At 58.7% G+C, this 26,781-nt stretch overlaps 4 protein-coding genes across 6 annotated transcripts; 2 read left to right on the top strand and 2 right to left on the bottom strand.

Annotated features, from left to right (window-relative positions):
• Nucleotides 1-969: 969 nt before the first annotated feature.
• Nucleotides 970-16,458, bottom strand: IQGAP3 (IQ motif containing GTPase activating protein 3). The gene is made up of 38 exons (XM_085082711.1): nt 16,360-16,458; nt 15,461-15,548; nt 14,961-15,117; nt 14,597-14,674; nt 14,340-14,416; nt 14,134-14,201; nt 13,745-13,858; nt 13,189-13,367; nt 12,819-12,915; nt 12,386-12,549; nt 12,113-12,200; nt 11,803-11,966; nt 11,492-11,652; nt 11,120-11,244; nt 10,771-10,934; nt 10,501-10,591; nt 10,251-10,418; nt 9,991-10,133; nt 9,748-9,918; nt 9,357-9,440; nt 8,770-8,841; nt 8,138-8,207; nt 7,551-7,759; nt 7,195-7,347; nt 6,920-7,083; nt 6,536-6,760; nt 6,310-6,450; nt 5,761-5,845; nt 5,254-5,486; nt 5,033-5,165; nt 4,631-4,733; nt 4,339-4,483; nt 4,097-4,184; nt 3,617-3,829; nt 3,329-3,495; nt 3,077-3,178; nt 2,598-2,706; nt 970-2,310 (listed from the first exon to the last, which is right to left on the bottom strand). Exons 1-38 carry the CDS (start codon nt 16,382-16,384, stop codon nt 2,197-2,199), a joined length of 4,932 nt encoding a protein of 1,643 aa, XP_084938837.1. The 5' UTR covers nt 16,385-16,458; the 3' UTR covers nt 970-2,196.
• An 83-nt stretch (nt 16,459-16,541) lies between these two features.
• Nucleotides 16,542-21,457, top strand: TTC24 (tetratricopeptide repeat domain 24). Of its 2 annotated transcripts, none has more exons than XM_085082699.1 (11): nt 16,542-17,427; nt 17,720-18,535; nt 18,613-18,831; nt 18,912-19,040; nt 19,173-19,294; nt 19,404-19,520; nt 19,641-19,711; nt 19,812-19,876; nt 19,992-20,124; nt 20,366-20,539; nt 21,198-21,457. In XM_085082699.1, the coding sequence occupies exons 2-11, from the start codon at nt 17,740-17,742 to the stop codon at nt 21,295-21,297; spliced, it is 1,926 nt and encodes a 641-aa protein (XP_084938825.1). In that variant the 5' UTR covers nt 16,542-17,427; nt 17,720-17,739; the 3' UTR covers nt 21,298-21,457. The 2 variants fall into 2 exon arrangements, with proteins under 2 accessions (XP_084938825.1, XP_084938823.1); XM_085082697.1 differs by having other exon boundaries at nt 19,125-19,294; nt 19,998-20,124.
• Nucleotides 21,458-21,614: 157 nt separating this feature from the next.
• NAXE (NAD(P)HX epimerase) lies at nt 21,615-23,728 on the top strand. Of its 2 annotated transcripts, none has more exons than XM_085082710.1 (6): nt 21,615-21,829; nt 22,162-22,270; nt 22,517-22,627; nt 22,772-22,885; nt 22,970-23,117; nt 23,200-23,728. In XM_085082710.1, the coding sequence occupies exons 1-6, from the start codon at nt 21,648-21,650 to the stop codon at nt 23,400-23,402; spliced, it is 867 nt and encodes a 288-aa protein (XP_084938836.1). In that variant the 5' UTR covers nt 21,615-21,647; the 3' UTR covers nt 23,403-23,728. The 2 variants fall into 2 exon arrangements, with proteins under 2 accessions (XP_084938836.1, XP_084938835.1); XM_085082709.1 differs by having other exon boundaries at nt 22,141-22,270.
• GPATCH4 (G-patch domain containing 4) lies at nt 23,688-26,195 on the bottom strand. The gene is made up of 7 exons (XM_085082707.1): nt 26,009-26,195; nt 25,575-25,648; nt 25,400-25,492; nt 25,065-25,172; nt 24,867-24,970; nt 24,696-24,746; nt 23,688-24,577 (listed from the first exon to the last, which is right to left on the bottom strand). The coding sequence occupies exons 1-7, from the start codon at nt 26,082-26,084 to the stop codon at nt 24,013-24,015; spliced, it is 1,071 nt and encodes a 356-aa protein (XP_084938833.1). The 5' UTR covers nt 26,085-26,195; the 3' UTR covers nt 23,688-24,012.
• Nucleotides 26,196-26,781: the final 586 nt, after the last annotated feature.

Below are 26,781 nucleotides of genomic sequence, written 5' to 3'. Positions count from 1 at the left end.
TCCCTACAGCTGGTGCCGAAAAGCCATTCAAGCGCTTATCCCCAGCTTGCAATGACATCTAGTGGAGCTGTCTTGGGAGGAGCTCAGCGAGCCAGCACCAGGCCTCCTCCAGCGCTCCCAGGGCTAGATTTTCCCCTCCAACCTCCTTTCCAAAACATGTGGGCAGGAGGCAAGAGGTGGCACCCCCTTTCTGAGTCATGGTTGGCCACAGCACAACTTCCCAGGAGCCAAAAAAATCACCTTTTCCACAACAGCACTCCGTCCCCTCCAGCCCATGCTGCAACTGTGCTTAGTGAAGAGTTGGGACTATTATCATTAGGTGTTTACCTCAGGCTTCCCCTCCATTCCCAAACCACCCCAAAAAGAAATGTTTTCTGGGTGCCAAATGCTGCTGCAGCAAAGCCAACGGCTGCTTGGTTGCTGGGGGAGGTGGCTGGCAGCAACAAACCACACTGAGCCGCAGCCAGAGATGTGCTGGATCCTCCTCTGAAGGCAAGGAAGGAAAAAAAATAAATATGGCAACCAGAAGGTACAAACCCCAATGTGATATTGGATAATATGCAGCAACAACTTTCCAGGATCCTGTTCCTGCAGATGGTGCAGCATCCAACAGGTTAATAGCAGCCTAGCCCTATTTTAAACCTGGAAAAGTGCTGCAGCTTGATCTCACTTCATTCCTGTAGAGATATAATCATAGTCTTTAGGAAATGTAATCATAGTATTTATTTAAGAATTAAGTGTGTCTGAAAGTGGCCTAAATTCTCCATGCAAGAGCCTGAGTTGGTGCCTCAGCACCTAACTTGGCACTGCTGCAAGGGAGCTGATCCCTGGTGTCTCTAGCCCAAAACCAAGGGGGCACCTTGCTTTGGGAATGGGGGGCTGTAGGGAATGTCACCAGCCTGAAAGACCCTGGTAAGCAAGGGGCAAAGCAGGTGAGGACCACAGGGAAATGATCATCCAGAGCAAATCTGCATTTTCTGATACATCTTTATTTAGAGTAAACGAGCAGAGGCAACACAGCAGGAATCCAGCACAGACATAAGCATCCTTTGAGGCATTTATATGACAGAAGAGAAAGAAAAAACAAAAAAACCTCACAAGCAAACACCACTTTCCAAAGACAAGACAGAGCCTGAGATGCTGATAGATCAGGTACCACTGAGCTGCCTCAAGGTACCACAGCAGTTACCAGAGGAGCAAGGGAGATTCCTATTCTAAACCCCCAAAAAACTTCCTTTAGGCTGCTCCCGTGCCTAAAGGAGATAGGGTGGGAGGAGGTTGGGACCATCAGCAGCTCCCTTCCCATCCTATGGAAGGGGCTGGAAAAGGATGATATGGAGAGAAAGTGCTTTAAATGCAGCCATGGCTAAACACAGTCATTGTGCCACACTTGAAAACCGATTAAGCACCAGGGCAAATGAAGAGGGGACAGAGACCACCAGCCCCACTGAGATGGTGCTGTGCGGTTGTTCCACAGAAGATGCCAGGCACCAATATGGTCCAGAGATGTGGTCCCTTCTTCAGTCCCTCAAAGCCTCCATGGGACAGCAGTGGCACTGAGCCATTTTCCTGTTTTTCTGCCCCCACCCTGGCTGAAGAGCAGTGAAACTCATCTTTAAAAACCAAAATTCTTCTATTTCACCTCAATTTACTAGAGTTCATGAGTGTCTTCACAAGCAGTTATTGCTTCTATGTTCTGGTCTCTCCCTACCCCTCCATATAAAGACTGACTCTGACATTTACCCTGCCTTAGTGTGAAGAATATATATATATATATATATATATATGTATATATAAGAATACCTTTATTATATCAGTAAAACCTGTGTAGTGTCCAGAAATAGAGTGTCCTTGAGCAGCTGGCAGACACAACACAGGAATTAAACAGCCAAATTACCCAGCTAAAAACCAGATTTTAAAAGCAACACATGTTGCAAAAGCTTTGGCAGCCACATTCTCCTGTGGGGAGGTCAGGCACTGGTTTAGTACCAAGCTCAGGGTGCCCAGGGCTGGGGCTGAGCCCTGTGTTCACCAGGTGAGCACTGCTGGCTGCAGATGCTCAAGCACACTGCATCCATGCAGGAAAGTGCCATGGCCAGCAGCAGCTTCCCTGCCCTGGGAACCACCAATCCTGAGGTCTCTTTGGCAGGTTTACATTGTCCCCCTCCCCTGTAGCCCTACCCCCACCCGACCCTGTTACTTCTTGAAGAATTTCTTGTTGAGGAGGAAAATGAGCAGGTTGACATTGACCTTGGCCTTATCGAACATCTTCATGACTGCTACACCCTCATACTGCAGCTGCAGCAGGTCCTGTGGGAGAAGGGACTGTCACCACCACCCATGCCATGCCCAGCCAAGGGACAGGGCTGGCTGGCCCTCCTTGGTGCCCAGCCACAGGTCCCTGGGGACAGGGATCAGCACGGAGCTGGGGTTGCAGGGGAAGATGCTCAGAAAGGCTGCCCCCAGCTCAGGGCAGGGCTCCCTGAGGGCTCCAAGTCCCCACAAGAGCTGCAGGTGTGGCGACACCAGCCAGCCCTCACACACCCTGGCTGCCCTGATCTCTTTGGCCCCCAGCAGCTCCAGGACAGGCTCCCCACCTGGTAGTGGAGCTGGAAGCGCTCCATGTCGATCCCCATGAATTTGGCTTTCACCTCAAACCTGCCTGATTCCTTGCAGGGGATGATGTCAAAAATCACGTTCCTGAACCTGAGAGGACAGAGCCACTTGCTACCAAAAGAGGCTCCACAGCTTTAACACAAGCAAGGAGCAGGTCACCCACCCAGTGCACTCCCTCAGCACAGCAGCCAGACCCACAGCCCAAACCCCACTGCAAATCCCAACTTTCCTGTGTTCTCTTACACAAAACAGCTTGCCCCATCCATGGCAGGACAACAGTGGCCCATGTGCACCCTCCTCCCCGGTTATTTTCCTCTACCTGCCCAAGCTGTCATAGAATTGTGGAATATCCTGAGTCAGAAGGGACCCAAAGGACCATCGAGTGCATCAAGTCCAACTCTGGACCCTACATTGAATAACCCCAAGCAAGAGCTCTTGCCCTGGAGCCAGGGTTACTCACTGGCTGGGTGGCAGGTCCTGGATCTCCAGCAGCACCCCCTTCTCCCACAGCTGGGCTGCCGTGTAGTGCAGCGATGGCAGCTTCTTGCTCTTCCCACCGACCCTGGAAGAGAAGGGACCACATGCTGAGCTCATCTCCAGCCATCCACAACCACTCAGACTCCCAGCATCTCCAGAACTCACAACAACCAGGGAGCAATGAAAACAAATAGTATCTTTCTTTAAATTACTGATTTTTGGTAAGGAACCGCACTTGTTGCTTGCTGCCAGGTTGTCAAGGCAGGTCTTGATGTATTGATTGTAATAATCAATTTGCTCCTCATAAAACAGAGTCTTGGCATCGAGGCCCTCAAGGGTCTGCCTCAGCTTCAGGAGATCCCGGCGGCGCTGCTGCCGGTGACGTCGCTGGTTCCGGATGTCCTGGAGGAAACAAAGCAGTGCCAGAATGCCAATGTATGTCATTCTGAGCTTTACCAGAGCACCAGGGCGGGACCTCAGCTGGGTTTAGGGGTGATCCCTGACTCAGTGTCCCCCAGCACACCTTGGCCAGCTCGTCAATGAGCTCCTGGTACTGGTTGGCAGAATGCACCAGCCCCAGGCTCTCCAAGCGCCGCAGGTTGCGGATGATCTTGCGCTTCTTCTCCTCCATGGAGAGCTGGCTGTTGGCAGCCAGGGAGTGGTGGCGCTTCAGCTGGGCAGAGGCCTGGGCATCCTGCAGTGCTCGCCGGCACACGAGGTGCTCGTGGGCAGCTTCCTAGGGATGAGAAGGGGTGAGCCTGGAACACAGCTGGAATGGTATACAGAGATGGAACAACCAAACCCCTTCACAACACTTTGATGTAGGTCTCCCCTGGTCCAGAACATGTGATTTCCCTGTAAACCAGAGTCCAGTCACTGCTGGATCACAACAGCAGTGGCCAAACCTCTGAGAGAAGCAGAGCAGCTTTTTGCTGAGGACTCTTTTGCAGTTTGCCTGCAAAGCTTTTCAATTCATCCCCAGCAGCAACCTCACACATCCCACCTCATGCTCTGATGCTGGTGTCCACAGGATTTCTGGCAGGGAATCTCCTGGCTGGGACTGGATCAAATCCACCAGCATCTGCTTGGTGCTGAAGACCAGAGGGAGATGTCAGGCATCCACTCTAGCCCATCACCCTCCACACAATATTCCCACGGCTTCCTTGCCCGCCTTGACCATCCCAGACCCCAGTACCCTCCCAACATACCCAGTAACCTCCTGACACCCATAGAGCCCATCCTCACCTCAGCAGCAGGCTCCTTGTGTCACTCTCCTCGCTGCTGGCCACTGGCACCAGCTTGTTGGTGAGGGTGAGGGAGATCTCTGTTCTGCTGAGCTGGGAGAGCACCTGCTCAGCACCACTGTCTGCCAGGCTGGCAACACTCTCCCCTGCAAGGGCAGAGAGAGCACTGCTAGCTGTGTTGGGTGCCAGAGGCCTGGCTTCCCATCCCCAAAGCAATCCAGCTCAAGCTTTGTGCAAGGTATGTGTGCCCATGTCCACCCTCCTCCCACCAGGAGTGCCAGAGTTTGACATACCAGCCAGGGACTGGACTGTAGGAAGCTCATCGAGATCCTCCAGGAGCTCATGCAGAGGGTCACTGTGGTGTGGTGCGATGGAGTCCTGGTGCTCAAGCAGGAGCTGGATGGTGCAAAGAACGAGTCAGTGGCAAAATGGGATGCAAAGGGAGAGTTAATAAGGGCCAGCAAGGAATGCCAAAACGCCCTTTGCCCCCGACAGGAGACGGAGAAGATACGAGGTTTGGGAAAGGATGAACCTGCAGAATCTAGGTTATTTGCTTGCTTAAAAGAGAAAAAAAGGGTCAGAAAGGGGGAAGCTGTGCCAGGGGTGGGATACAGATGGATGTGAGGAAAAGCAGCAGAAAACCCAGGAGGTGTGAGCAGAGGAAACAGAGCTTGCCATGAGCTTTATGCCCTGACCTTGTGTGTGTTGATGAGCTCCCCCACAGTGATGTAGATGACTGGTTTGGCCACTGCCACCATCTCTGAGTACTCATCCATGTTAAACCTCTCTTCTGGCTCGGGGACACAGCAGGCAGCAGAGATGAACCTCCTGTAGGGAAAGACCCCTTCAGTCAGCCCCAAAACCCTGCCACCGGCTCACAGCCATCCTCCTGCCCCAACGCCATCCTGGGGCTCACCTGAATTTGCTGTGGGTCTCCTCCAGGTACTGGTTCACCCCGCAGAGATGGGCACTCTCCCCCTTGAAGGCTTTGTGGGCTGCTGCGTGCTGCAGCACTTTGGCGATGGAGCCCAGGCTGCGGCGGTGGTCAGGGTGCAGAGCCGCCCCGGCTGACATGTCCACGATGTCAAAGCCATCGGGGGCCACCACCGCCGGGTTCATGAAGCGGTAGTAGAGCAGGTTCCCCACGATCTAGGACATGAGACAAGTCAGGGGCTGGGGTCCAGGGAGGCAATAGCTCAGCAAGGTAGGATGTTTCATCCTTGCACTGCCTGGTAGGACACCCCTGGAAGAGATGGCAAGGCAGGGAAAAGCCCACTCTTGCATTTCCTTAGCAGCTCACAGAAAATGTTGACTTGGAGACATTTTTAAGTCAAGGAGGACTTGACCTTCTGTGAAGGGATATTGGCCCTTCATGTGCAGACACAGTTGAACCCCACCAAACCACACAGATGCCCTAGGGTACCTTATCGACTTCCTCTGCCGGGGCCTTGGGGAATTTCTCAACCAAAGACATCCTCAGGATTTTGGCCATGTAGCGCATCCCATAGCTGAGGAGAGAGTAGGGAGAGCTACGTCAGCATGTGGGTCCACCCCGGCCCAGTCGTACTACCCATCACTCAAGAAGCAGCAAAGCCCCCAGCCCTGAGGCGATGGAGAAGCCCACAGGTGGGATTGGCAGCTACAGCACCCCTCAGCTCCCTCATCTCCTGCCAGCGCAGGCAACTCTGGAGGAAGCCTTCATCCTCTGAGATGACCACAAAGCTCAGATTCTTCCTGGCAGACATCCCAATGTCAGCAGTAAAACGCCCAGAAACAGAGCAGAAAAACAAGCCAGCGCCTGGCACACTGCTGATATTTGGGGTCCCTCTTGCTGACAGTGCAGTAACAGTCCTGCAGCATCAAAGGGTCCAGGAAGCCCCCCATAACCCAAACTCCTTTCTAAGGCCTTGCTGGAAGCATCTTAGAGCCAACAGCACTGCCACATGTGCACAGAAACCATCAGGATACTTACGGGATCTTGTCAACAGATGAAGTGATGGCAGAGACAAATTTGTCTGTTATTGCCAGGAGATTGTGGATAGAAATATCCAACCGCCTTTGGACCTCAGAGTGGCTGAGAGCCTGCTCAGGGCTGACCTCATACGGGAGCTTGCTGTGAAGGGAAGACAAGATCCCCATCACCATCCCAATGCCCATCACCTTGTGGTCAAGCCAAGCCTCACTACCTGGGGTCTGACCTTCTCTGCCCGCTCTGTGACTCAGTCTGGTTGATCCACACCTTGTAGATCTCTACAGGGTCTGTGCGGATACTGAGGGTCTTGTCCTGCAGAACCTCCTGCACTGGGCCAGCCAGGATGTGCCGCAGGGTGTTCTGCCCACGGATGTTGCGGTAGAAGCTGACCACCAGCCGGATCACCATGGCATTCCCCGTCAGGATGTCATGAACATGGTCCACCTTGGACCTGGGGAGAGAGATGGGGCAGATGGGATGAGGGGAGGGACCAGTGTGTGTGTGTTCTCCAAGCAGGAGGCAGCAGCCAGAGGAGATAACAGCATCCAAGCTGATGTAGTTCAGCTTTCCTTGGGCCTGTCCCCAAACCAGGGCACCCATGGACACCCACCTGATCTCCTCCTGCAGTGCCACTTTGAAGAGCTGGAGCAGCAGGTAAGCCTCCCGTGGGTTGGACGCGTAGTTGTAAAGCGTAAAGATCACTGACTCCATGAATTTGGTGGACTTGTTCTGAGGCATCTGAAAGATCAGCCTGGCCAAGTACACTGGCTGTGTCTGCAGGGAGGAGGGACACCAAGCTAACCCAAGTGGTGTGGGTGGAGGGGGACTAGGTCCCTGCACTGCCCCCCAAGCTGTAGGGGACACAGCAGAACCTCCCAGCCCCACCTGCAGCAGGTAGAAGAGGTGCTGATAGGCCTCCAGCTTCTGCCGCTTCTCCTTGCTGAGCGACTTGAGCCCCTTCTGTTTGTCCACAGACATCATCTCTGAGAGCTGCTCCTTGTTCTTCTTGGTCAGCTTCTTGCAGTGGGAGACCACTTCCTGCAGCCACGCAGGCAGGGAGAGAAGCGCTGGGGTTTGCCTAAGGCTCCAGCATTCTGCCAGTTTCTGGGAGAGCCAGAGGCACCCCAGTGCTCCCCAACCCCTCCAACCACTTAAAAAGCAAAGCAGAGACAAATCCAATCTATGATGCCACGGAGGGCAGGACTGCATGAGACAACCAAGTCCTCCCCCACTCTCCCCACCTGCAGGGTGATTCTGTTCTTGACCAGCAGCCCGATCTTGATGTCCATGAGGTCCAGGTCACTCTCCAGCTGCCGGCTGGCACGGATCCTCTTCACCACCTCCTCCTGCAGCCGCAGCACCTCTGACTCCTCCCAGAAGTCATGCTGGCTCTGCTCCAGCAAGTGGATGAAGCGCCGGACAATGCCCAAGGGTGGACTCTTGGCGTGTACTGTGGCAACACACAGCAATGCCATGAATGTTTGCAAGAGGATGGAGTGACCACCCCCACCGCAGACCCTCAGACTCCCAGCATTCACCCAGACGCCTCATCCTCCTCCCCAAAAAGCATCTTCTTGCAGCACCAGGATATGGGACAATACACAGCAACGCCATGCAATAGCCCCCAGGAAGCTTTTGGGGGCACAAGGGCAGCCCCAGGGCAGATGACCTAGGACCACCAAGGCTCTGTCACTCCTGTCCTTGCCAAGGGGCCACCAGTGGTCTGCCCATCACTGCTTCCCCACTGTGCAGGGCCAGCAATGGAAGAGGCAAGGTGCCCTTCCCAATGAGCCATCACACTTCACAGCAGCAACAAGCAGGCACTTACCCAGCATCCTGTAATCCCCACGGGCCTTGTTCGCTCGCACAAAAGCCTGGATTTTAACTACAGCTTTAATCTGCCAAGACAAACAAGGGGGTGGGAAATATTTTTCCACAGTGTCCCTAAAACACGCAGGGAGTGAAGGAGAGCTGGACAAGCACATCGCTGCCTGGTCCCACTGCCAAGAATATAACAAGGCCTGGCGTGAAGGTGTCCACAACCCAGGAGAGATTTCAGGATTACACTCTCCTCAGTGGTCATTTCCCTCCACTCACTATTTCAGAAGCTGCAGCAACTCCACAGGTGCAACATCACTTCCCACAGCTGACACCCCCACTTTGTCTCCCAGAAATTTCTTTCCCGTCTTGATGGACATCTTGAAGTCATTGATGTTTTTTGAAGGAACTGGAATGTCTTTTCTCTCCTCACACTTTACAAAACCTGAGAGTTTGGCTTCCAGACCCACCAGGCACCTTTTCCTTCCCATCTGTCCCCCTGCCAGGATGCACCAGTTCTCCTCGTTCCATCAGCACTGTGGGCACTCGGGGACAGGGATCCAACTGTGTGCTCTGGATCATCCTCCTACATCCCCACCAAGGCAGTCTCAGGAGTTGTTTCACTCCCATCCCTTCACTCACGTTCCGCCTGAAGTAGCACAGCCTCTCCCGGTACTTCCTCTGTGCCTGCCACATCCTCACAGCCGCCTGGATCTGGGAGAGATGTTCAAACATTTGGATTCTGGAAGGACTTGCTTGGCCAAAGGGAGTGGGTAGAGGGGAAAAATCATGAGGACTTCTAGGGGAGGTTTCGTTTGGATATTAAGGAAAATTTCTGCACAGAAGGTGCGGTCAGGCATTGGCACAGGCTGCCCAGCAAAGTGGTGTGTTCACCATCCCCAGAGGGACTTAACAGCCATATGGATGTGGCACTTGGGAACATGGTTAGTGGTGGCCTTGGCAGCGCTGGGGTAAATTTTGGACTCAAGGGCTCAAATGGCTCAAGTGTAGATCTTCAAGGGCTTTTCCAGCCTCAAAGAGTCCATGGAAACAGTTCTATTCTATGATTTTTTTTCTCCCCTGTCCACTCACACACTGCCCTGGCCCAGCTGCCACAATCCCCCCAGCTCCTTTGCACTGGGCAAGAGTAGATGCCACACTTGCAAGCTGAACAAGCAGGCGACAATGCCCAACATGGGAGCAAAGGCTGAATAAAGAATCTTCCAAACCTTGATTGCAGCCTCTGTGCTGGCTTTCAGATAGTGCAGCCTTTCCAGGTAAGCTCTGCGCTGCCTGTACCCCCTCCAACAAGCCTGGGCACAAGAAGACACCAGCTAGAGAGACCTGTACGAGGTCACTGTGACTCCCAGCTGGTTTTTCAGGGAGCACAAGAGCAAATAGGATGACACAGCTTAGGGGAAGAGGAAACCAGCACCCAAAGCAGCTACTGTGAGAGAAACAAGCCCCTCACTGCCCTCTGCAGCACCTAGGGGGTCCCAGAAGTAAAACTGCAGAGCAGCAAGGGCCGGCACTCCCTGGAACCGCCAGAAGATGCTGCAAGCAGCCACCCATGGTTTGTGTCTCTGTGCTCAGAGGAGGGGCAGATTTTGGCTGTGTCACCTGGATCCTAATAGCAGCTGGCCACTGCTCCCGCAGGATGTGCCATCGTGCCGCGAACTCCTGGCGAACAAGGAAGCCCCGGAGCCGCGCCTGCAGCCTCACCACCAAGGCAACGTTGGACGCCCACAGGTGCTCCCGGTCATGCGCCACTGTCACACGGGTGATGACTTCCTGCAGGGACACAAGGCATGAGCTCAGCCCCAGTGATGCCACCAGTGCCCACCCAGCCCCACCGTGACATACCTGGATCTCCTCCCGGCTCAGGTGGGTGGCGTTGAAGCTGCCATTGTGTGGGCGCTGCCAGCTGCCCTCCAAGGTCTGCAGATTCAGGTAGTACTCAGCACCATCCAGCAGCCTGTGCTGGATCCAGCATGGCTTCACGCTCCCTGCATGCCGGGATGGATGGGAGCTGCTGGAGAGTGCTGCTCCCCCCGAGCACCTTGGGCAGGGGTGCACCCCAGGCTACCAGGGTGGGTGAGGTTTTGCAGCCCCCAGGGCTTTACCTGCTGGTCTCTTGGTGGCCATCACAGCTGCCAGCTGCTCCTGGTAGGCATCAGCACAGGCATTCACTACCCCTTGCAGAGCCACGTCAGGGTTACACAGCACCCGCAGCGTCTGCGACGCCTTCCCTTCCTTGATAGCCTGGTTGATGGCAGCCGTGCCCAAAGCCACTGTGAGAGCAGAGTGGGCTCATGTCAGCCCCTTCTTGTCTCCCAGCCTCCACAGCAGCACGCACATGGGGAGAACACTCACTGCTCCTGGCTGCCACTGTGTCTTGGTTGGCCTGGCATACCCCTTCCTGGATCTCTTCCCACCAAAGCACAGCTCTGTTGTCCTCTGTGGCCTGTGAGATAGGGTCTAGTGAGTTGGGCAGCCCCTCTTGAGCACCTCCTGCTTTGCAGATGCTTCACTGGTGGAGTGGGGGTTACTTCACAGTCTTGTTACCAAGGTGGGACACCCCATGTCTGGGGGGGATGCTGTGCTGCCATGGAGGTACTCCACAGCTGATGACCCCCACCCCACCTGGGCTTTCTGCCTCTGTGTCCTGGACAGGACGTGGTGGTAGCGCGGGGCGGTTGGGAGGGCGATGTCAGGCAGGGAGGGTGCCAGCAGCAGCAATGCCGCCAGCGTCTTCTCAGGGTCTGCCTGCAGCAGTGCCTCGTTGACCAGTCGGACTGCGTGGACTCCTGTGTGGGAGGAAGAGAAACGTGGGTCAGCGCCTCCAATGCTCCGGGCACCCAAGGGAGTCACAGCCCAGGGTGGTGTGAAATTCTCTGGTGTCTCACTGGGGCTGGAATCCCAGTGCAACCTTCCCCCCAGGATATCTGCAGATCCCCCCTACATGCCCAAACCTCGCATGGGCAGGACTCACGGTCATTTTCATCCTGCACTGATGAATTGGTGCTGTTGATGCTATCCTGAATGTCATTCCAGCTCAGGAACTCAGCTCCTGCTTTCCTTGATTGGCCTTTCAGCTGCAACAAGTCATCAAAGTACCTGCAGTAGAGACACGGGGCAATGACTTGGTGCATACCAAGCAGGGCTCAGTGCATTCCGAGGAGGGCTTGGAATGCACCAAGGAGGAGGGCACCTGCCAGAGCCAGCTGTCTAGTTCTTCAGAGGGAAGAGGCAAAGCACAGGATAGGGAGGCCGCTGGAACAAGCCCACAAAAAGCTCAGGTCCCCCAGCCAGCTCCTCTCACAGGATTTCTTCACACCAACCCCCAACACAGAGCCCAACTCACCGCTGTGCATTTGCATCCTCAATTTCTGAGAGGCCCATGGCAGGGCTGACCAGGCTGCTCCAGAGCCTGTTGGTGTCCCTGGCATCCAGGGCTTGGTTAACCAGTGCCACAGCCGAGAGCATCTCCACAGCCACAAACAGCTCCTCCTGTGCCAACTTGCCCTGCATGGGGCAGGCAGAGACACTGAGCCCCCATAACCTCATCCCAGCACCCGCAGGGAAGCAGCAGCAGAAGCATCACCCAGTCCTAGCAGAGGCACCAACCAACCCACAGTCAAGGGGACCCAGTGCCCATCCCTGAGGGTCTCTCACCTGTGGGTGCTGGTGCTGCAGCAGGGCCAGCTGGTGCTGGTACAGGGGGGCAGCAGGGGGGTGCACAGCAGGCAGCTGCGCTGCAGGGTCCATCAGTGCTTCCAAGGTTTCTGCCGGCACCCCTTGGCGCACGGCAGCATTGATCCGGCCAACAGCCCGCAGCACTGAGGGACAGACAGGGGAGATGGCACAGGGGGGCTGCAGGAGGTGGCCATGCCCTGCCTCAGGGTCAGGCTGCCAGCAGGGCCATTGGCTCTTGGAGATGCACCAGGCAGCAGAACTTGCAACAAGTGTCCCTCCAGGCACTCACTGGCTCGCTCCTTCTCATCCCTCCGGTTCGCTGTGAGGATCCCTGCCTGCACCTCCTCCAGCTCCAGCAGCTCCAGGTAGCCCAGCTCCTGCAGCAGGCAGAGAGGGGTGTCAGGTCTCACACCTCATCATGCTTGTGCTGACAGAGAAGCCATGCTCAGACCCCAGGCAGAAAGCTGCCAACCCCCCCACCCAGGGGATTCCCTCTTCCTGGGGACCACAGCATGCCCCCCAGCACAGGTACCCCACACTGCAGGCTCCTGCCAACCCCTACCAGTGCCTTCTCCTCCCGGTCCGTGCTGAGCTGCTCCAAGTAGAGCTCAAGGTTGTCGCGCTGGAGGCAGCGCAGGGCCAGGGTGGGGTCCTGCAGTGCATGGTGCAGCGCCAGCACATCCTGGAGCTCCAGGGCATTGTCCACCGCTTCCAGAGCCCCACGCACTACAAGAGGCCCATTCACCCCAGAGGTGAGCAGGCAAATCATCCCACAGCTCCAGGGAGCAAAGACAGCTCTGGCTGAAGCCTACATACCCATCATTTTAATTTCTCCTTGGAAATGCACACCCAGCCCTTCTTCCCACCAGGTCTGAGGCTAGCCTGAGCAGATTACTCCTTTCTGCTATGCCTACCACTCTCCCCATGCCCTGGACTACCATGGTCCCACCATAAGCCCTGGAGACACCCCAGAGGGAAGCCCCAGCTTTGCTCACCATTCACTTTGTTGATGTTCCCTTGGATTTCAGCCTGGGTCAGACACCAGTTGTAGACATCCTCTTCTCCGGGGATCACCTGCAGGTGAGGAGAGGACTCCTCACACTGAGCTTTCTGCCCAAGCACACCCCACCAAGCACAGTGGGGTCCCCTGCAGATGCCTGGGCACATTTCCCAACCCCAAGGTGAACCAGCCCCCAAAGAGGAATCGTCTCCCCCATCTTCTGCTCAGCACAAGGCTGTGTTTCAGCCACCAAGCACCGTATGGTCTCTAGCCGAGGGACCCCTCCAGCTGGAAGCACCAACCTGCCCATCAGCAAAGGGGCTGCTCCTCTCCCGCCACCCCTGAGCCCTCTGTGCCTTCCTCACCTTGTTTCTGGCATTGCTGCGCTTCTCCAGCTTGGCCTGGTGCAGCACCTCCTGGTAGGCGCCCGCCAGCTCCTCGTGCAGTCCCACCAGCATCGCGTGGGGGTTGTGCAGGGTCTCCATGGTCTGGGCCACCACCCCCCGATCCACCGCTTCGTTGATGGCCAACACTGCAGCGTGGACTGGTGGTGCGGAGGGAAGGAGGTGGGTGAGGTGGGACATGGAGGGGGCCAGATGGACAATCTGCTCTATCCCTGCATGCAGTAGGACAAGACACTCCATGGGCAATGGTGGGAACCCGCCCTGTTCTAAAGGCAAGCTGCAGTCTCCAACACCCAGGAAGTCTCAGTGTCTCACAGCAAGCCCATGGCATGCAGAAGCCCAGGTGCTGCTGGCCAGGAAAGGGCTGTGCCAGCTCCTGCAGCCTTGTGCCAGGCTGAAAGAGAACAACCAGGTGCCCCCCACTGCATCCCAGAGCACCACCTCCCAGTTTGCTAGCCCCAGATTCGGCATTCAGGGGCTGATGCCCAGCCCTGCTCCTCCCCCAGGCACTGGTCACCTGCTGCTTCATCCACTGAGAGCTCGTTGGCCAAAATGCCGCCAATCTTGCTGAAGGCAGGCAGCTGCAGCCCATACTTCTCCAGCTCCCGCTTCATGTTGTTGATCTCCTCCTCTGGAACAGAGCACAGAGGCAGCACTGCTCAGCACCAGCCCCGTAGTCCAGCACTGGAGCGGGGGCAGCCAGCAGAGCCCCTGCTCCCCTGCCAGACCAAGAGGAGTACAGAAAATCCCCACACTGGGGTGAGCATCCCTGAGGCAGCTTTGGCAAAACTCATCCAAGATCTTCACTCCTCACATCTCTCCTGCCACAGGACCCCAAGAGCATCGGTGGCAAAGCCCCCTCAGAAGCCCCTAGCCCTGCATGAGTCTCCCTGCATGGCGCCGTACCTGTGAAGTCCACTTTCCCATACAAGTCCTGGATCGGAGGAGCTAGCCCCAGCTTGAAGAGATACAAGCTGAAATACAAACCCATACTTTGACATCACCTGCTTCTCCCTCCCGACGCTTCTGTGTCACCTGAGGCTGATGGGTGACAACACCAAAGGGCTCATGAGCACGAACACATCCCATGACAGCCATGCCAGGGCACCCACCTGAGTGCATGGATACAGTAGACCACCCGGGGCATGTTCTTCTTGTCATAGATGTCTGTGGTTTCTGGGTGGAAGATCTGCCAGCAAGACAGAGACAGCTCAGGTTGCAGTGGCACAGAGACAGTCCCCAAGTAGGCTGGTGTCAAAGAGTGGGAGGCAGAGACGAAGCTCCCTGCCATACCAGCACCCCCCCAGTACTACCACAAGGTAAAGGCCAGGGTGTCCCTTGGCTAGGGAAAGCAGAGGGGAGATGTTACCGAGGGAAGCCCCACATGGCTCATGGCATCGCGCCAGTAGTTGATGTTATCCGTGTGCCGAAAGTGAAGCCCAGCTGCCTGGAACAGAGGAGCTGAGGTCAGGCTGAACCCCACTCTCTCCCACCCCGGAGGTCCCCTTTGCCCCCAAACCAACCCAGCCAGGGCAGGAGGTTAAAGACAGAGGCACCACCTGTAACCCCCAAGGGCAGTGCAGCCCAGGGACCCTTTTGCAGCTGCCTGCTACAAAACAGTCCCTCAGTGACTGACATCAGCAAGTCCCTCCTCACTCTGCACTCACCAGAAATGGAAAGGTTTGGGGGTACACCCTAAGGGGTACACCTTCCCTCTGGTGCCAGAGGCTTACCTTGTACCGTGTCTGTTCAGGGTCATAGATCTTCTTCAGTGGGACCACGGCGGGGGCAAAGCAGTGGCCCAGCTTGGCCAGGAGGACTCCATTGCGCAGGGTCTCCTCCAGCTCTGTGGGTGAGGGCAGCCCCTCACCCAGACAGGCCTCCATCCAGCTGGCGGGGCAGAGACAGGGCATGTCACAGACCCCCCACACCCCACCTGGCAGAAAAGCACCCAAAGGACATCCCCCCCAACCCAATTCCAATAAATCCTCTCTGGCAGGGGACCTTGGCCCTCAGGTTTTTGCTGCTGGGTGGTTTTCAGTTTGGGTGTAGGGCTGAACGTCCCCCCCACAAAAAAACCAACCCCCAACCACCCTTGAAGAGCCACAAAGCTCCAGGATCCAGGCAGCATCCTGCAGCATTCTAGACGCTCCCCACCCATTCCCCCTGCTGTCATGCCCTCCCCTTTTCCCCCCAAATCTGAGTTCGAGGAGCTCCCCAGATGCAGCCCCACCGCTTGGCTTCCTCCAGGTGACACAGGTACTGGTAAGCAACATTCTGCCTCCTCTGCTGGTCCATCTCATCTGCAGTCAGGCGCTCACCTGGGCAGGAAGGGGGGCCCCGTCAGAGCCCCTTGCTCAGGGGGGCTTTTTGAAGCCTCCATGGCCACCGAAACTAAGATTTGGAAAAGCAAGCCAGGCTTTGGGTGCAGTAGCCTCCCACAGTCCTCGTGGGAGTGGCATCAGCGTCATAGTGACACCAGCCAGGCCCTTCCGGCAGTGGGAGGAAAGTTTCCAATTTCCCTTTTTCCCAAATAACGGCTACCAGAGTTGACATTGCAGTGGGGGAGGGCCCAGAACCGGCACCCGGGGAGGGGGTTGGGAATACAACTGCATGTTTGGGGTCCTTTGACACTGCTGGTGCTGGAGGCACCCATGACTTCTAGGGGGCACCTGGCTAGGTGGTGGGTTTGTCCCCCAGCAAACCATTCCTCAAAATATGTCCCCCCCAGTTTGTCCCCTGGTCCCTGGCACCTTGCCATTGCCACCCCTCTACCCGCATCCAGGCCCGCCTGTCCCCCTCAACCCTCTGCACCTGACTATTCCTCCTATCCCTCTGCACACCCAGATGTCCCTGTCCCTCCCCTGCGCCCCAGACCTGCCTGTCCCCACAGCCCCCTAACCCCCAAGACTTATCTGTCCCCTCACATTCCCCTGCAGCCCAGGCCTGCCTGTTCCCCCAGCCCCTCTACCCCCAGATCTACCTGTCCTCCCCCAGTACCCCAGACTTGCCCCCTCTCGTCTCCCTGCACCCCGACACGCCTGCTCCCTTCATCCTCATGCGCCCCCAAACCTGCCCGCACCCCCATTACCGCCCCCCCCCCGCAACTCCCCCTTCGTGCCGATCACTCACAGCGCCCCTGCCCTGCTCCCTCCATGGCCGCGGTGGCTCCGCCCGCGGTTTGAATCTCCCGCCGCCCACGTGGCTCCGCGCGGGGGCCGCTGGGCACCGCCCCCCGCACCGGGACACTGGAACACCGGGGGCGGCCGGGTACCGGCGGTAGCGGGGGGAGCCCTGGGGGAGGGAGAGTGGGAGTGGGACACACGCCGGGGAGCTGGGGGAGCCCCGGGGGTGCGGGGAGGTGACAGGGAGAGAATGAAGTGGGACACACCTAGAGAGCGAGGGGGGACACACCGAGAGAGCAAGGGGAGTCTCGGGTTGCAGGAGGAGCCTTGGGGTGCAGGGGGTGGTCACACCCTCGAGTGCGGGGGGAGTCCGTGGGTGCAGAGGGTGGCAGACACCGAGGTTCAGCGGGAACTCATGCGTGAAGGGCCAGGCAGGGGCTGCTGGGGGACTCCACGGGTTGTGTCAAGGGGCCAGGGCTGTGCCAGACCAAGGATGGGCTGCGCAGCCCAGCGGTGCCCTGTACCCCTGCTGCTCCAAGCTCACCCATCAACCTGCTCCAAAGCATGAATCAGCCTCTCTATGGATCAAGCCCCCAGCGCCTGCCACAAGCTGTTGAGACAGTGAGGAGCCGGTTGTGTCATCCATCACACGGCTGTCCTGTCCATCACACAGCTTTCCCATCCATCCATCACAGGTCTCACGCTGGCACTGCTGCACCGAGTTACCATGGCACTGCACACCACACTGCTGACATGGATGAAACTGGAGCCAGCGGGGCCATTGCAGGATGTGCTTTCCCAGGAACAGGCCTGGCTTTGTCCCAGCCTGTGCCACCACCTGCCACGCTCCTGTTGCTCAGAACCCGGCTGTGCTCCAGCGCCAGAGTCCATCACTAGAGGCTGCAACCCACTCCAGGCAACTCTCCAGGCAGCCCAAGCGCAGAGGCCCCTCGGACACCCTCCATCCCCACGTCAAGAGAGCCGTGGCTTGCAGCAGAGACGCGGCTGCAGTGGTGGGGATGCCCTGTCCCTCTGCTCCCCACTCTCGGCACTCTTTGCACCTGAAGAGCAAACAGTAAGTGTGTGCAACCCGTTATTCTGCCTCCCAAAAAGGCACCCCAGGAACATCCCACTCTATACTGCAGTGTCCTTCCTCCTCCCCCAGTGACCTCTTTCCTCTCTGGTGACCACCACGGTTTGTGGGGTCCTTCATGGAAAGGCCTTTTTCCTTCCTGAAATTTAATAGCAAACGGGCTACAAGACATCCCTTATTTTTCATAAGTAATATAAAGTAGCACTGCTCGTCTGAAGTGCTCCCTGGCAGGACCATGCTGGCTTGGCTGCCTAAGCATCTCTCTCTCTTGCAGGCAGGTCACTGCCCCTACCTATGGCTTCGGAAGAGGCTGCTGACCTGGGAGTGCAGCCCACCACCCCCACAGACCCCACTGCCCCCACCATCACCACCACCCCTGCAGCCCCTGCAGCCCCCACCAGCTGCAAGAAGAGATGGAAGAAAACAAAGAAGGCCAAGGCCAGGGAAGATGCCTGGGAGGGAGAGGACGAGGTGGCAGGGCGGGTGGCTGCAATCGAGGGCCTCACACGAGCTGGGCACCGAGCGCTGGCTCTGGGCGCTGGGCGGGAGGCAGTGGGGTGCTTCAGGAAGGCCCTGCTCCTCTCCAGGGACACGGTGAGCCCTCAGCTCCACAGGGCTTGTGCCTTCAACCTAGGGGCTGCCTATGTGGAGACTGGTAAGCCCAAAAAGGGTCTTGAGTTCCTCCTCCAGTCCCAGCCCTCAGAGGCAGAGAGCGGGGAGCACCTGGGGAGCATTTATTTTAATGCTGAGGCGGCTCATGAAGGGCTAGAGGATTTTCCAAAGGCTCTGGAGTGTTTTGACAAAGTTGCCAGCCACAACAGCGCTGCACGGGCTGGCGGCCGAGCAGGAACCTCTGTGCAGATGGGCTGCTGCTACCTGGGAATGCAGGAGCCAGCACGAGCTGCACGGTGCTTCTTGGATGCGGCGCAGACCTACGCGGCTGCAGAGAGCCCCGAGGCCACTGCGGTGGCTCTGAGCAGGGCGAGCAGCTCCATGCTGCAGAGCCGGCAGTTCCGGGCGGCAGAGATCGCCAGGATCCTTGCCCAGTGCCGGTCACTCTGCGAGACCATCCCCAGCCTGGCCCTGCGAGGTAATGCTGCACTGCATCCTCCTCTCTCAGGGCCCTGGGGAGCAGCTCCCACCCGTGCTTTTCCTCTCTGCCCCCAGGGAAACTCTACAACGACATCGGCCTCGGCTACTCCCAGCTCCACATCTTCTCCCTGGCTGCCGAGAGCTTTGAGCAGGCCCTTGGGCTCTGTGGTGGGGAGCTGGAGCAGGACCGGCGCCAGGAGGCTATGCTGCTGCAGAACTTGGGTGCTGCCCACAACGCCCTGCGCAGCTTCGGCACAGCGCTGGGCTGGCACCGGCGTGCAGTCGCGCTGCATGGTAGGTCACACTGGTATCTCTGGCTCTTGGCTTTGCCAGATGTGCCAGCTCAGGATGGAGCCCAGTGTTCCCAATTCCAGGTGCTCTGGGGAACCGGAGGGCTCAGGGGCAGTGCTTTGGGAACCTGGCGTATGCCTGCAGCCAGCTGGGGAACCACAGCGCTGCTGTGGAGAACTACCTGCACGCCCTGCAAGCCTTCCGGGACTCGGGTGAGAGGCACAGGCACACCCTGGGGGGAGTCTGCAGCATCTGGGTGCCAAGTGGACTCGAGCTGGGTGATGCTGCTTGCCCAGGATCTCAGCTGAGCCATGCTGGGACTGATGCAGCCCTTTGCCTGCCAGGGGACTTGCAGGGACAGTGGCAAGCATGCGAGGCGCTGGGCGTAGTGTGCTTCCACCTAGGAGACCCCCAGAAAGCCATCAGGCACTATCAGGAGGCCCTGATTTTGCTTTCCCACTGTCAGGTAAGACATGATGGGATACCCCAGGGTCACAGTGCATCACAGGGCACTGGCCCCAGCCCTGGGGCAGACCCAGTCAGCTCATCATATATGTGGTCTCTCTCCACCACAGGACAGCCCCAGAGCTGCCCACAAACGGGTCGTGCACAAGCTCACGGATGCCATCCAGCACCGGCTCCGCCTCAGCCACCTCTCCTACCGCGGGGGCTGGGCACCCACCCCAGCCCTGGTGAGCATCACCCAGGGCATGGGACACACTGCGGAGCTGGGAACTGGGACCCCAGTAGAGGTTGTGGCAAGAGGTGCCTGAGTTTGCTGGGCAGAGGGACACCTGTGTTAATCCCATCAGGAGCCTGGCCAGCTACGGTTTTGCTCCACGCTCCCCCGTACCAGTGGGACAAAGCTCCGGGACAGCGAAGTGTGAGTAGGAGAGCTGCCATCCTCTCTCTTCTTCCTCTGGAATGAGTTTCCAGCATCACATAGGAGACAAGCCTGCCTTCCTTCACTCCATGTCCTTTAGGGGGAAAGCCCAGGCTGGGGACGAGCTGTATGTGTGTGTGCCAGGAGCACATCCCAGGCGTTCAGGTGAGAGGGTGTGAACTAAACGTGGGATTGAGCCATCCAGGCAATTCCTGATGGAGCTGAGGCTTTGACACAGTCTGATACTGTGTTCTTGCCTGTTTGTCCTTCCTTCCTGCAGGCACAGAAGTGGCCCCGACTGGTGGTCTTGCATTGGAGCCTTGCAACTTATATGGTGTCCTAGGCACCTCTGGGGAGGATGAGGATGGTCCCAACTCAGCTCCAGGGTATCACAGTGAGCCCCAGGCTAACAGGTGGGTGGGCAAGGGGGAGGCACCTCAGTACAGCCCCTGGCACCCAAATACCCCTGCAGCACCAGGGATTTCTCATGGTTAATGGTGAAAATCCAGACATTTTTAAAGATACATAATTCTGGGGAGTGCATTAGGGGTAATTGCAGCTGGGCCCTGTGAAGGGCTCAGTCATGATGTGGTAGGGGAGAGTTTGTCAGAGATGCTCTCCACAACTGCCACATGAGGTTCACTTCTCTCCCAGTAACAGCACCACCAGCTCCCTGCACCCAGCCAAGCCACCCCATAGCCTCCGGCTATGTAAGCATCAAACACAACCAGAGCATCGCTTCCCCAGTGAGCCTAGGCCTGTGGGTCTCACACTGCATTCCACAGGGAATCATGACCGTCAAACCCTCCAGCCTAGGCCTCCAGAGCGGTAGGTGATGCCTTGGGAGAGTGGGCAAGGGAGTGGACGGGAGGTTTGGGCTCCAGAGTGTCTTCTGAGGGGAGGGTTCATGGGTGGAGACCCCAGCAGGGCTTGGGACAGCCCTGTTTCTTGCAATGGACATGGCCCCAAGCCAAAAGTCACAGGGGCTGGGGCACCTCGTAGCCAACACCAAAACCATGTCCTATGGACGGGGCAGCAGATCTAAGGGTGGTTTCCAGCACCCCGATATGAATCTCCTGCCCACTCCTGTCTTCCAGTGCTTAAAGGGGCTCCAAGAGAGCTGGAAAGGGACTTTGGACAAGGGCTTGAAATGACAAGGGGCAACAGCTTCTCACTGCCAGAAGGCAGGGATAGCTGGTATACTGGGAAGGAATTCTTGGCTGTAAGGGTGGTGAAGCCCTGGCACAGGGTGCCCAGAGAAGCTGTGGCCGCCCCATCCCTGGCAGTGTCCAAGGCCAGGATGGACAAGGCTTGAAGCAGCCTGGTCTAGTGGTAGGGTGTCCCTGCCCATGGCAGAGGGGTGGGACACGATGGGCTTTAAGATCCCTTCCCACCCAAAACAGTCTGTAATTCTGTAATTTGGTTATTCCATTTTGCATCTTGCTGAACACCCTTACTCCCCCATGACGCCTCTGCCACCTCGCAGCCCTGACAATGACTCCCCTGCCACTGCCGCCGGCTGCTGGTCCCGCCGGCGATCTCGCACGGGGACCAGGACTCTGTCCCGCGTCTGCAGCCTCGTGTGACCGGGAGGACCGGGAGGAGATGCAGTTTCTCGGGGGGCCTGTGCAGGCCCAAACCGAAGGGGGGGGGGGGGGGCCGTTGAGCCAACACGGTTTTAACTCCGCTCCGTTTCCACCATCCTTTGCACGTCGCGGTCCCGGGGAGGAAATGAAGGGGCTGGAAGAATCGCGGAGTCCCGGCGGGGCCTGGAAACACTGCAGGCCCTGCGCGGCTCCGCCCCGGCCCCGCCGCGCCATGATGGGCGCTCCGCCCCGGGGTGACCCCGCGCCTGCTCCGTGGAGCTCCGGGCGCTGTGCGGGTCGTACCGACTGCTACCGGGCCGTACCAGGCCGTACCGGGCCGTGCCCGCCGCATGCCGGGCCCGCGCGCGCTGCTGGGGCTGGGGCTGCTGGTGGCGGCGGCAAGGGCGGGCGGGCGGTGCCGGGACCGGGGCTGGGGCTGGGGCTGGGACCGGGAGCGGTGCCGGTGCCTCCCCCGCTGCGCCATGCACGTCCCCAGCGCGGGGTCCGTCCCGACGGGGCTCCGCTTCCTGGGGTAGGGCCGGGGGGAAGGAGGGAGGTGGGAGGGGAGCCGGGGGTCCGCAGGGCCGGGAGGGGCGGGCGGAACGGAGCAGGCACGGGAGGCGGTGAGCGGTCGGGCGGGACAGCATACAGGCAGACTGAGGGGTGCAAAGGGCATGGGGAGGCGGCTGAGGGGTGCAGAGGGGCAGGCAGGACATGGGGATGGAGTGCAGATGTGCATGGAGGCTCAATAGGACCCTGTGTGTGTCCCCTCCCGGCTCATGCAAATTCGAGGGGATCATAGCAGCCCCCAGGCTGAGCCTGGCCAGATTTTCGGGTACCCAGGGGTGCCATCTCCCTCCCCAGGCAGGAGGAGGCCCAGGCCATCGACCAGGAGCTCTTCACTGAGTACCAGTTCAGCGTGGACCAGCTAATGGAACTGGCAGGGCTGAGCTGTGCCACTGCCATTGCCAAGGTGGGGGTCCCAGGGGACAGTAGGGGGTCCTGGTGCTGTGGGCTGAGCTGCACCACTGCCAGCAGCATTGTGGGGGTTGCCCACTACCAAGGTGGGCATTAGGGAGACAGGTGGTGATCCTGGGAATGGTCCTGGTCCCATGGGCAAAGCTGTGCCAGTCCCAGGGTGGAGGGTGTGGGGAAGTCCTGGCCCCATGGCTTGGGCCCGCTTCCCCGTCATAACCCTGTTCCTCTTGCTCCCCATCAGGCCTACCCACCCAGCTCCTTCACCACGAGCCAGCCCGCTGTGCTGGTGGTGTGTGGGCCAGGGAACAACGGCGGCGATGGGCTGGTCTGCGCCCGGCACCTGAAGATGTTTGTGAGTCTTGCACATGCAGTTGCAGGGTCCCCATGAGGGTGTGAGTCTCTGTGCACCCCTGTGCCTATGGGCTCCAAGGTTGCACTCCTCTGGCTGCTGCTGGTGCCCGAGGGGGACTAGTTCAGGTCCCTTCTGCTCTTGCAGGGCTACCAGCCAACCGTGTATTACCCCAAGCGCCCCAGCAAACCCCTCTTTGAAGGTTTGACCACCCAGTGCAAGAAGATGGATATTCCCTTTCTCCCAGAGTTCCCCACAGAGGTGAGGAGCAGCCCCCAGCTTGGGAGCACTGGCCCCAGAGCTGTGGCCAGGGCTGCCCTTCACATGCTGCTGTCCCTGCCACAGGCTGCGTTTATCGACGAGCTCTACGGCCTGGTGGTGGATGCAATTTTCGGATTCAGCTTCAAGGGAGCAGTGCGGGAGCCCTTTGGCAGCATCCTCAGCACTCTTGAGCGTGTCACGGTGCCCGTCGCCAGCATCGACATCCCCTCGGGTAAGTAATGGCTGCACCTGCCAGAGGAAGGTGCCTGACCAGGGTGGTCCTGGCTGCAGCCTGGCTGTGGGGCTCGTTGCAGGCTGGGACGTGGAGAAGGGGAAGGCAGATGGCCTCCAGCCCGACATGCTCATCTCCCTCACGGCACCCAAGAAGGCGGCGATGCATTTTACTGGCCGGTACCACTTCCTTGGGGGCAGGTTTGTGCCCCCTGCACTCCAGGAGAAATATGCTCTAAACCTGCCAGCATACCCCAGCACAGACTGCGTCCTGCAGCTGACCTAGAGCTGGGGCCAGAGGGGCTGGGGGGGCCCAGGCTCAGCTTCAGCACTGCACACCAGGGCCAAACTCTGCCCAAGCCTCTGCTAGGAGGGTGCTCAGCACCTTGCTGGGCTTCGGTGTGACCCAGCAAGATCAAAGGTCACTGCAGACAGAAGGCCCAGGAGATGGGAGCAGTGAGGGGCTGCCGGAGGAGGGGCTGTGTTTGGGGTTGCTGTCTAATCCAAGTGCTACAGGTATAAAGGTGTTCCAGGATCTGCTGCTCATGCCAGCACTCACATTTCAGGGTAGTCTGATTGCAATAAAGATTTATTCATGCCCTTGAAAAAATATTTCAATACTCTGCAGGGTCTGTCCTTGTGTCCCTTTGTGACAGGCCCACGGCAAACGGGTCCCTGCCCCAGGGCTTGGGGGAAACTGGGGTTACCCCTGAAGACTCTGGGTGAATCCAGCTCCAGATCAACCTGTCCTAGCCCAGCATCCCCAGGCAGCTGGGCCACAGTGCTGGGGTCTGTCTGGGATATGCTCAGAGCACCCCTGGGCATCCACCAGCACCAGGATCAGCACCCTCAGAGGCAGGTGGGACCAGCAGCTGCACAGCAGCCATGGCACCTGCTCACTCTGGATCCCTCTTCTTCTTCTTCTTCCTCCTCTTGGTAGGGCTGTGTCCCAAATTTGGCCCATCTGTGTCTCCTAGAGGTACATCTGTCTCAGCCACCACTTCTTTGTTCTCCTTTTCCTGCTGCTTCTTCCTTCTCTTTGCAGCCTTCACCTCCTCTTCTACTACCTCCTCTTCTGTGCTTGGCTCTGGCTTCTTTTTCTTCCTCCTCTTCATGACCTTCCCCTCCTCTTCTTCACAAGGCTCTTTCACTTTCTTCTTCTTCTTCCTGACGACCTCTTCCTCTCCTGTCAGCTCCTCTTCTCTGCTTGGTCCCTGGTTCTTTTTCTTCCTCTTCACCTTTTCTGCTTCCCACACCTCCTGTTCTCCATTTGGCTCCTGGCTCTGTGGCACCCTGGGGTCAGCTCCATCCCTGGACTGTTTCTTTTTCTTCTTTTTGCCCTGGCTGCTCTCCAGGGGCTCCTGCTGCTGCTCCCTGTGCCGGTATGTGGCCAGGAAGGCTCGCTCCTGCTCCTCCAGGCGCGCCAGCTTGGCACTCATGGTCAGGCCATGACGGGCGCCCCTGCAACGACCACGGTCAGCAAGGACTGGCACCTCCCCAGCAGGGAATGTGCCCAGCCTGCTCAACAGCCCCCACAGGGAGGGGGTAGCCCAGCCGTGCAACCCCTCCAGCCACTCACTTGTGTGCTGTGCGGCCACCACACGCCTGCACCAGCTCCTCGTCCGTCAGCCTGTGGGACACAGACGGGCCGTGTCACCCCCATCATCCATGTGGAGAGAACACAGACTGAACCAGGGCTCCACCTCGCAGCCCTTGTCCCTTGCCATTGAGGGGTGGGGCCCAGCCTCACCTCCTGGTCGAAGAGAGGTCCAGCTTCTCCTCGTCCTCACTGCTCTCAGAGCTGCTGGTGGGCTGTGTCACTGACTCCTCCCCAGAGGCTGTGAGTGTGGCTGACTGAGGACAGAGACAGAGGGGCTGTGAGAAAGGGTAACAAGGAAGACAGGGCTCTGGGGGCCATGCAGCCGCCAAGCTCCTGAAGGCTGGTTACCTTCACAAAGCGGCCATACAGCAGGCTCCTGCTACTGCTAGCCTTGCGTGGCTTCTTATTGCTGATCCTGCCTCCCTGCTCAGAAAGTGCCTTTACAGAGATGCCATCCTGGGGGGAAAAGGGAAAGGGTTTGGGAATGATTTGTCCAAGAGGCTTCACCTCCAGCAGCACCTCTCTGCCACCACAGTCCCTGTGCAAGGTGCTGCTTGCTGACAGGGGCTGGGGGGTCACAGTGGCAATACAGGAGTCACCAATGGGACCCCGACATCCTCCCCTACATTCAACCCCATCCCTGTCCAACCACGGTGCCCTCCGCCACCCCCCAGCCCTCCCACCTGCCCGGCCTCCACAGCGATGTTGGCAGCTGCCTTGTTGAAGACGTGGTCCCACCAGTGGAAGGTGAAGGGCTCCGCCGCGTCGTGTCCCACCTGTGGGGTGCAGAGGAGCCGCCAGAATGGCTGCAGTGGGCAGCGGAAACTGGGCCAGGGCCGGGCCGGGGGCTGCACTCACCCCCGCCGTGTCGCACTTCACCTTCACCCGGATGGCCTCGGCGATGCCGTCCTCCCGCCGGCCCAGCCCCTGCCCTGCCAACAAGGCATCCTCACCCCCTGTACGGCCCAGGGGCGCAGCAGGACCCCGAGGGCTGGGGGCGAGGTCGAGACCCGGTCCTGTAGGAAGAGGGCGGGGGGGCACCGGGCTCTGGGGACCACGGGGGTCTGGGGTGGGGACCTGGGGGCTGCCGGGGACTGCAGGGTCCCGGGGCTTGGGGGTAGCTGAGGCCTCGTGGAGAAAGATAGGGCTTGGGGGAGGACACGGGGCCTGGGAGAGGGAGCCGGGACTTCGGAGGAGCCGGGGGCTGGGGGCAGTCGGGGGCGCTCAGGGAGGGCCAAGGTGGGGCGGGACACGCCGGGGACCGCGGTCCGGGGACCCCCGTCCGGCCCCACCTCGGCGCCAGCCGTGCCGCCTCAGCTGGGTCTCGGCGAACAGCATCCCGCGGCTCGGCGGCTCCGGGGCGCTCATGGCCCGGCGGGTCCGGGAGATCCCGGAGGGTCGCGGAGGGTCCCGGTCTGTCCCGGGAACAGCCGCACGAGGCCGGGGCGGGGTCACGGCTGAGACTGGGGCCGCGCGTGCGCGCGTGCCTGGGAGCGCCGGGAAGGGGCTGTGCGCGTGCGCGAGGGGCGGGCCGAGAATGCGCCGAGTGCGGGGGCGGGACGGGGGGTGAGGGACGTGGGCCTGGGGGACACCGGGGACACGGGGGACACGCGGGTATGGGGACTTAGGGGACATGATGACACGGAACACACGAACATGGGAACAGGGGGATGCATGGACTTGGGAACACAGGAGACATGGGCACGATAGCAGGAGGATACACAGACATGAGAACACACGGAGACACAGACACAGGTGTGCACATACCCGCATCTGCACCCGTGCTCACACACACATGCACATATGTGTACATGCTCACACACATGCACGTGTGCATACACACATACATGCCCACAGGTCTACTTGTGCTCATACATGCATACACAGATGTGCATACACCTGTGGTCACATGAATGCACACGCACACACCCATACGCAGCCCTGCGCGTCTGCACATGCACATACACACAGACCTGTGCACATGCACACACATGGGTGCACACAGACACACGTGTGTGAACGTGACACATACCTGAGTACACCCACACCTCCTCCCCTGCTGAGC

Source organism: Lichenostomus cassidix, chromosome 25 (assembly GCF_008360975.1).
Source record: "Lichenostomus cassidix isolate B80296 chromosome 25, HeHo_3.0, whole genome shotgun sequence".
In the NCBI taxonomy this organism is placed as follows: Eukaryota; Metazoa; Chordata; class Aves; order Passeriformes; family Meliphagidae; genus Lichenostomus; species Lichenostomus cassidix.
Note: the sequence above shows the minus strand (reverse complement) of the source record. Positions and strands in the feature narration are given on the sequence as shown.

Coding starts and splice junctions, on each gene's coding strand:
- IQGAP3 (XM_085082711.1), bottom strand. CDS start 16,384: ATGGAGGGAGCAGGGCAGGGGCGCT. Junction 10,592..10,770: donor CACAGAGGCAGAAAGCCCAG/GTGGGGTGGGGG, acceptor CCTATCTCACAG/GCCACAGAGGACAACAGAGC. Junction 3,830..4,096: donor CACCAGCATCAGAGCATGAG/GTGGGATGTGTG, acceptor TCTCATCCCTAG/GAAGCTGCCCACGAGCACCT.
- TTC24 (XM_085082697.1), top strand. CDS start 17,740: ATGGCTTCGGAAGAGGCTGCTGACCTGGGAGTGCAGCCCACCACCCCC. Junction 18,832..18,911: donor GCGTGCAGTCGCGCTGCATG/GTAGGTCACACT, acceptor TCCCAATTCCAG/GTGCTCTGGGGAACCGGAGG. Junction 20,540..21,197: donor CAGCCTAGGCCTCCAGAGCG/GTAGGTGATGCC, acceptor GCCACCTCGCAG/CCCTGACAATGACTCCCCTG.
- NAXE (XM_085082709.1), top strand. CDS start 21,648: ATGCCGGGCCCGCGCGCGCTGCTGGGGCTGGGGCTGCTGGTGGCGGCG. Junction 22,271..22,516: donor GTGCCACTGCCATTGCCAAG/GTGGGGGTCCCA, acceptor GCTCCCCATCAG/GCCTACCCACCCAGCTCCTT. Junction 23,118..23,199: donor CAGCATCGACATCCCCTCGG/GTAAGTAATGGC, acceptor GGCTCGTTGCAG/GCTGGGACGTGGAGAAGGGG.
- GPATCH4 (XM_085082707.1), bottom strand. CDS start 26,084: ATGAGCGCCCCGGAGCCGCCGAGCCGCGGGATGCTGTTCGCCGAGACC. Junction 25,493..25,574: donor TGAAGTGCGACACGGCGGGG/GTGAGTGCAGCC, acceptor TGCACCCCACAG/GTGGGACACGACGCGGCGGA. Junction 24,747..24,866: donor GACCTCTCTTCGACCAGGAG/GTGAGGCTGGGC, acceptor TGTGTCCCACAG/GCTGACGGACGAGGAGCTGG.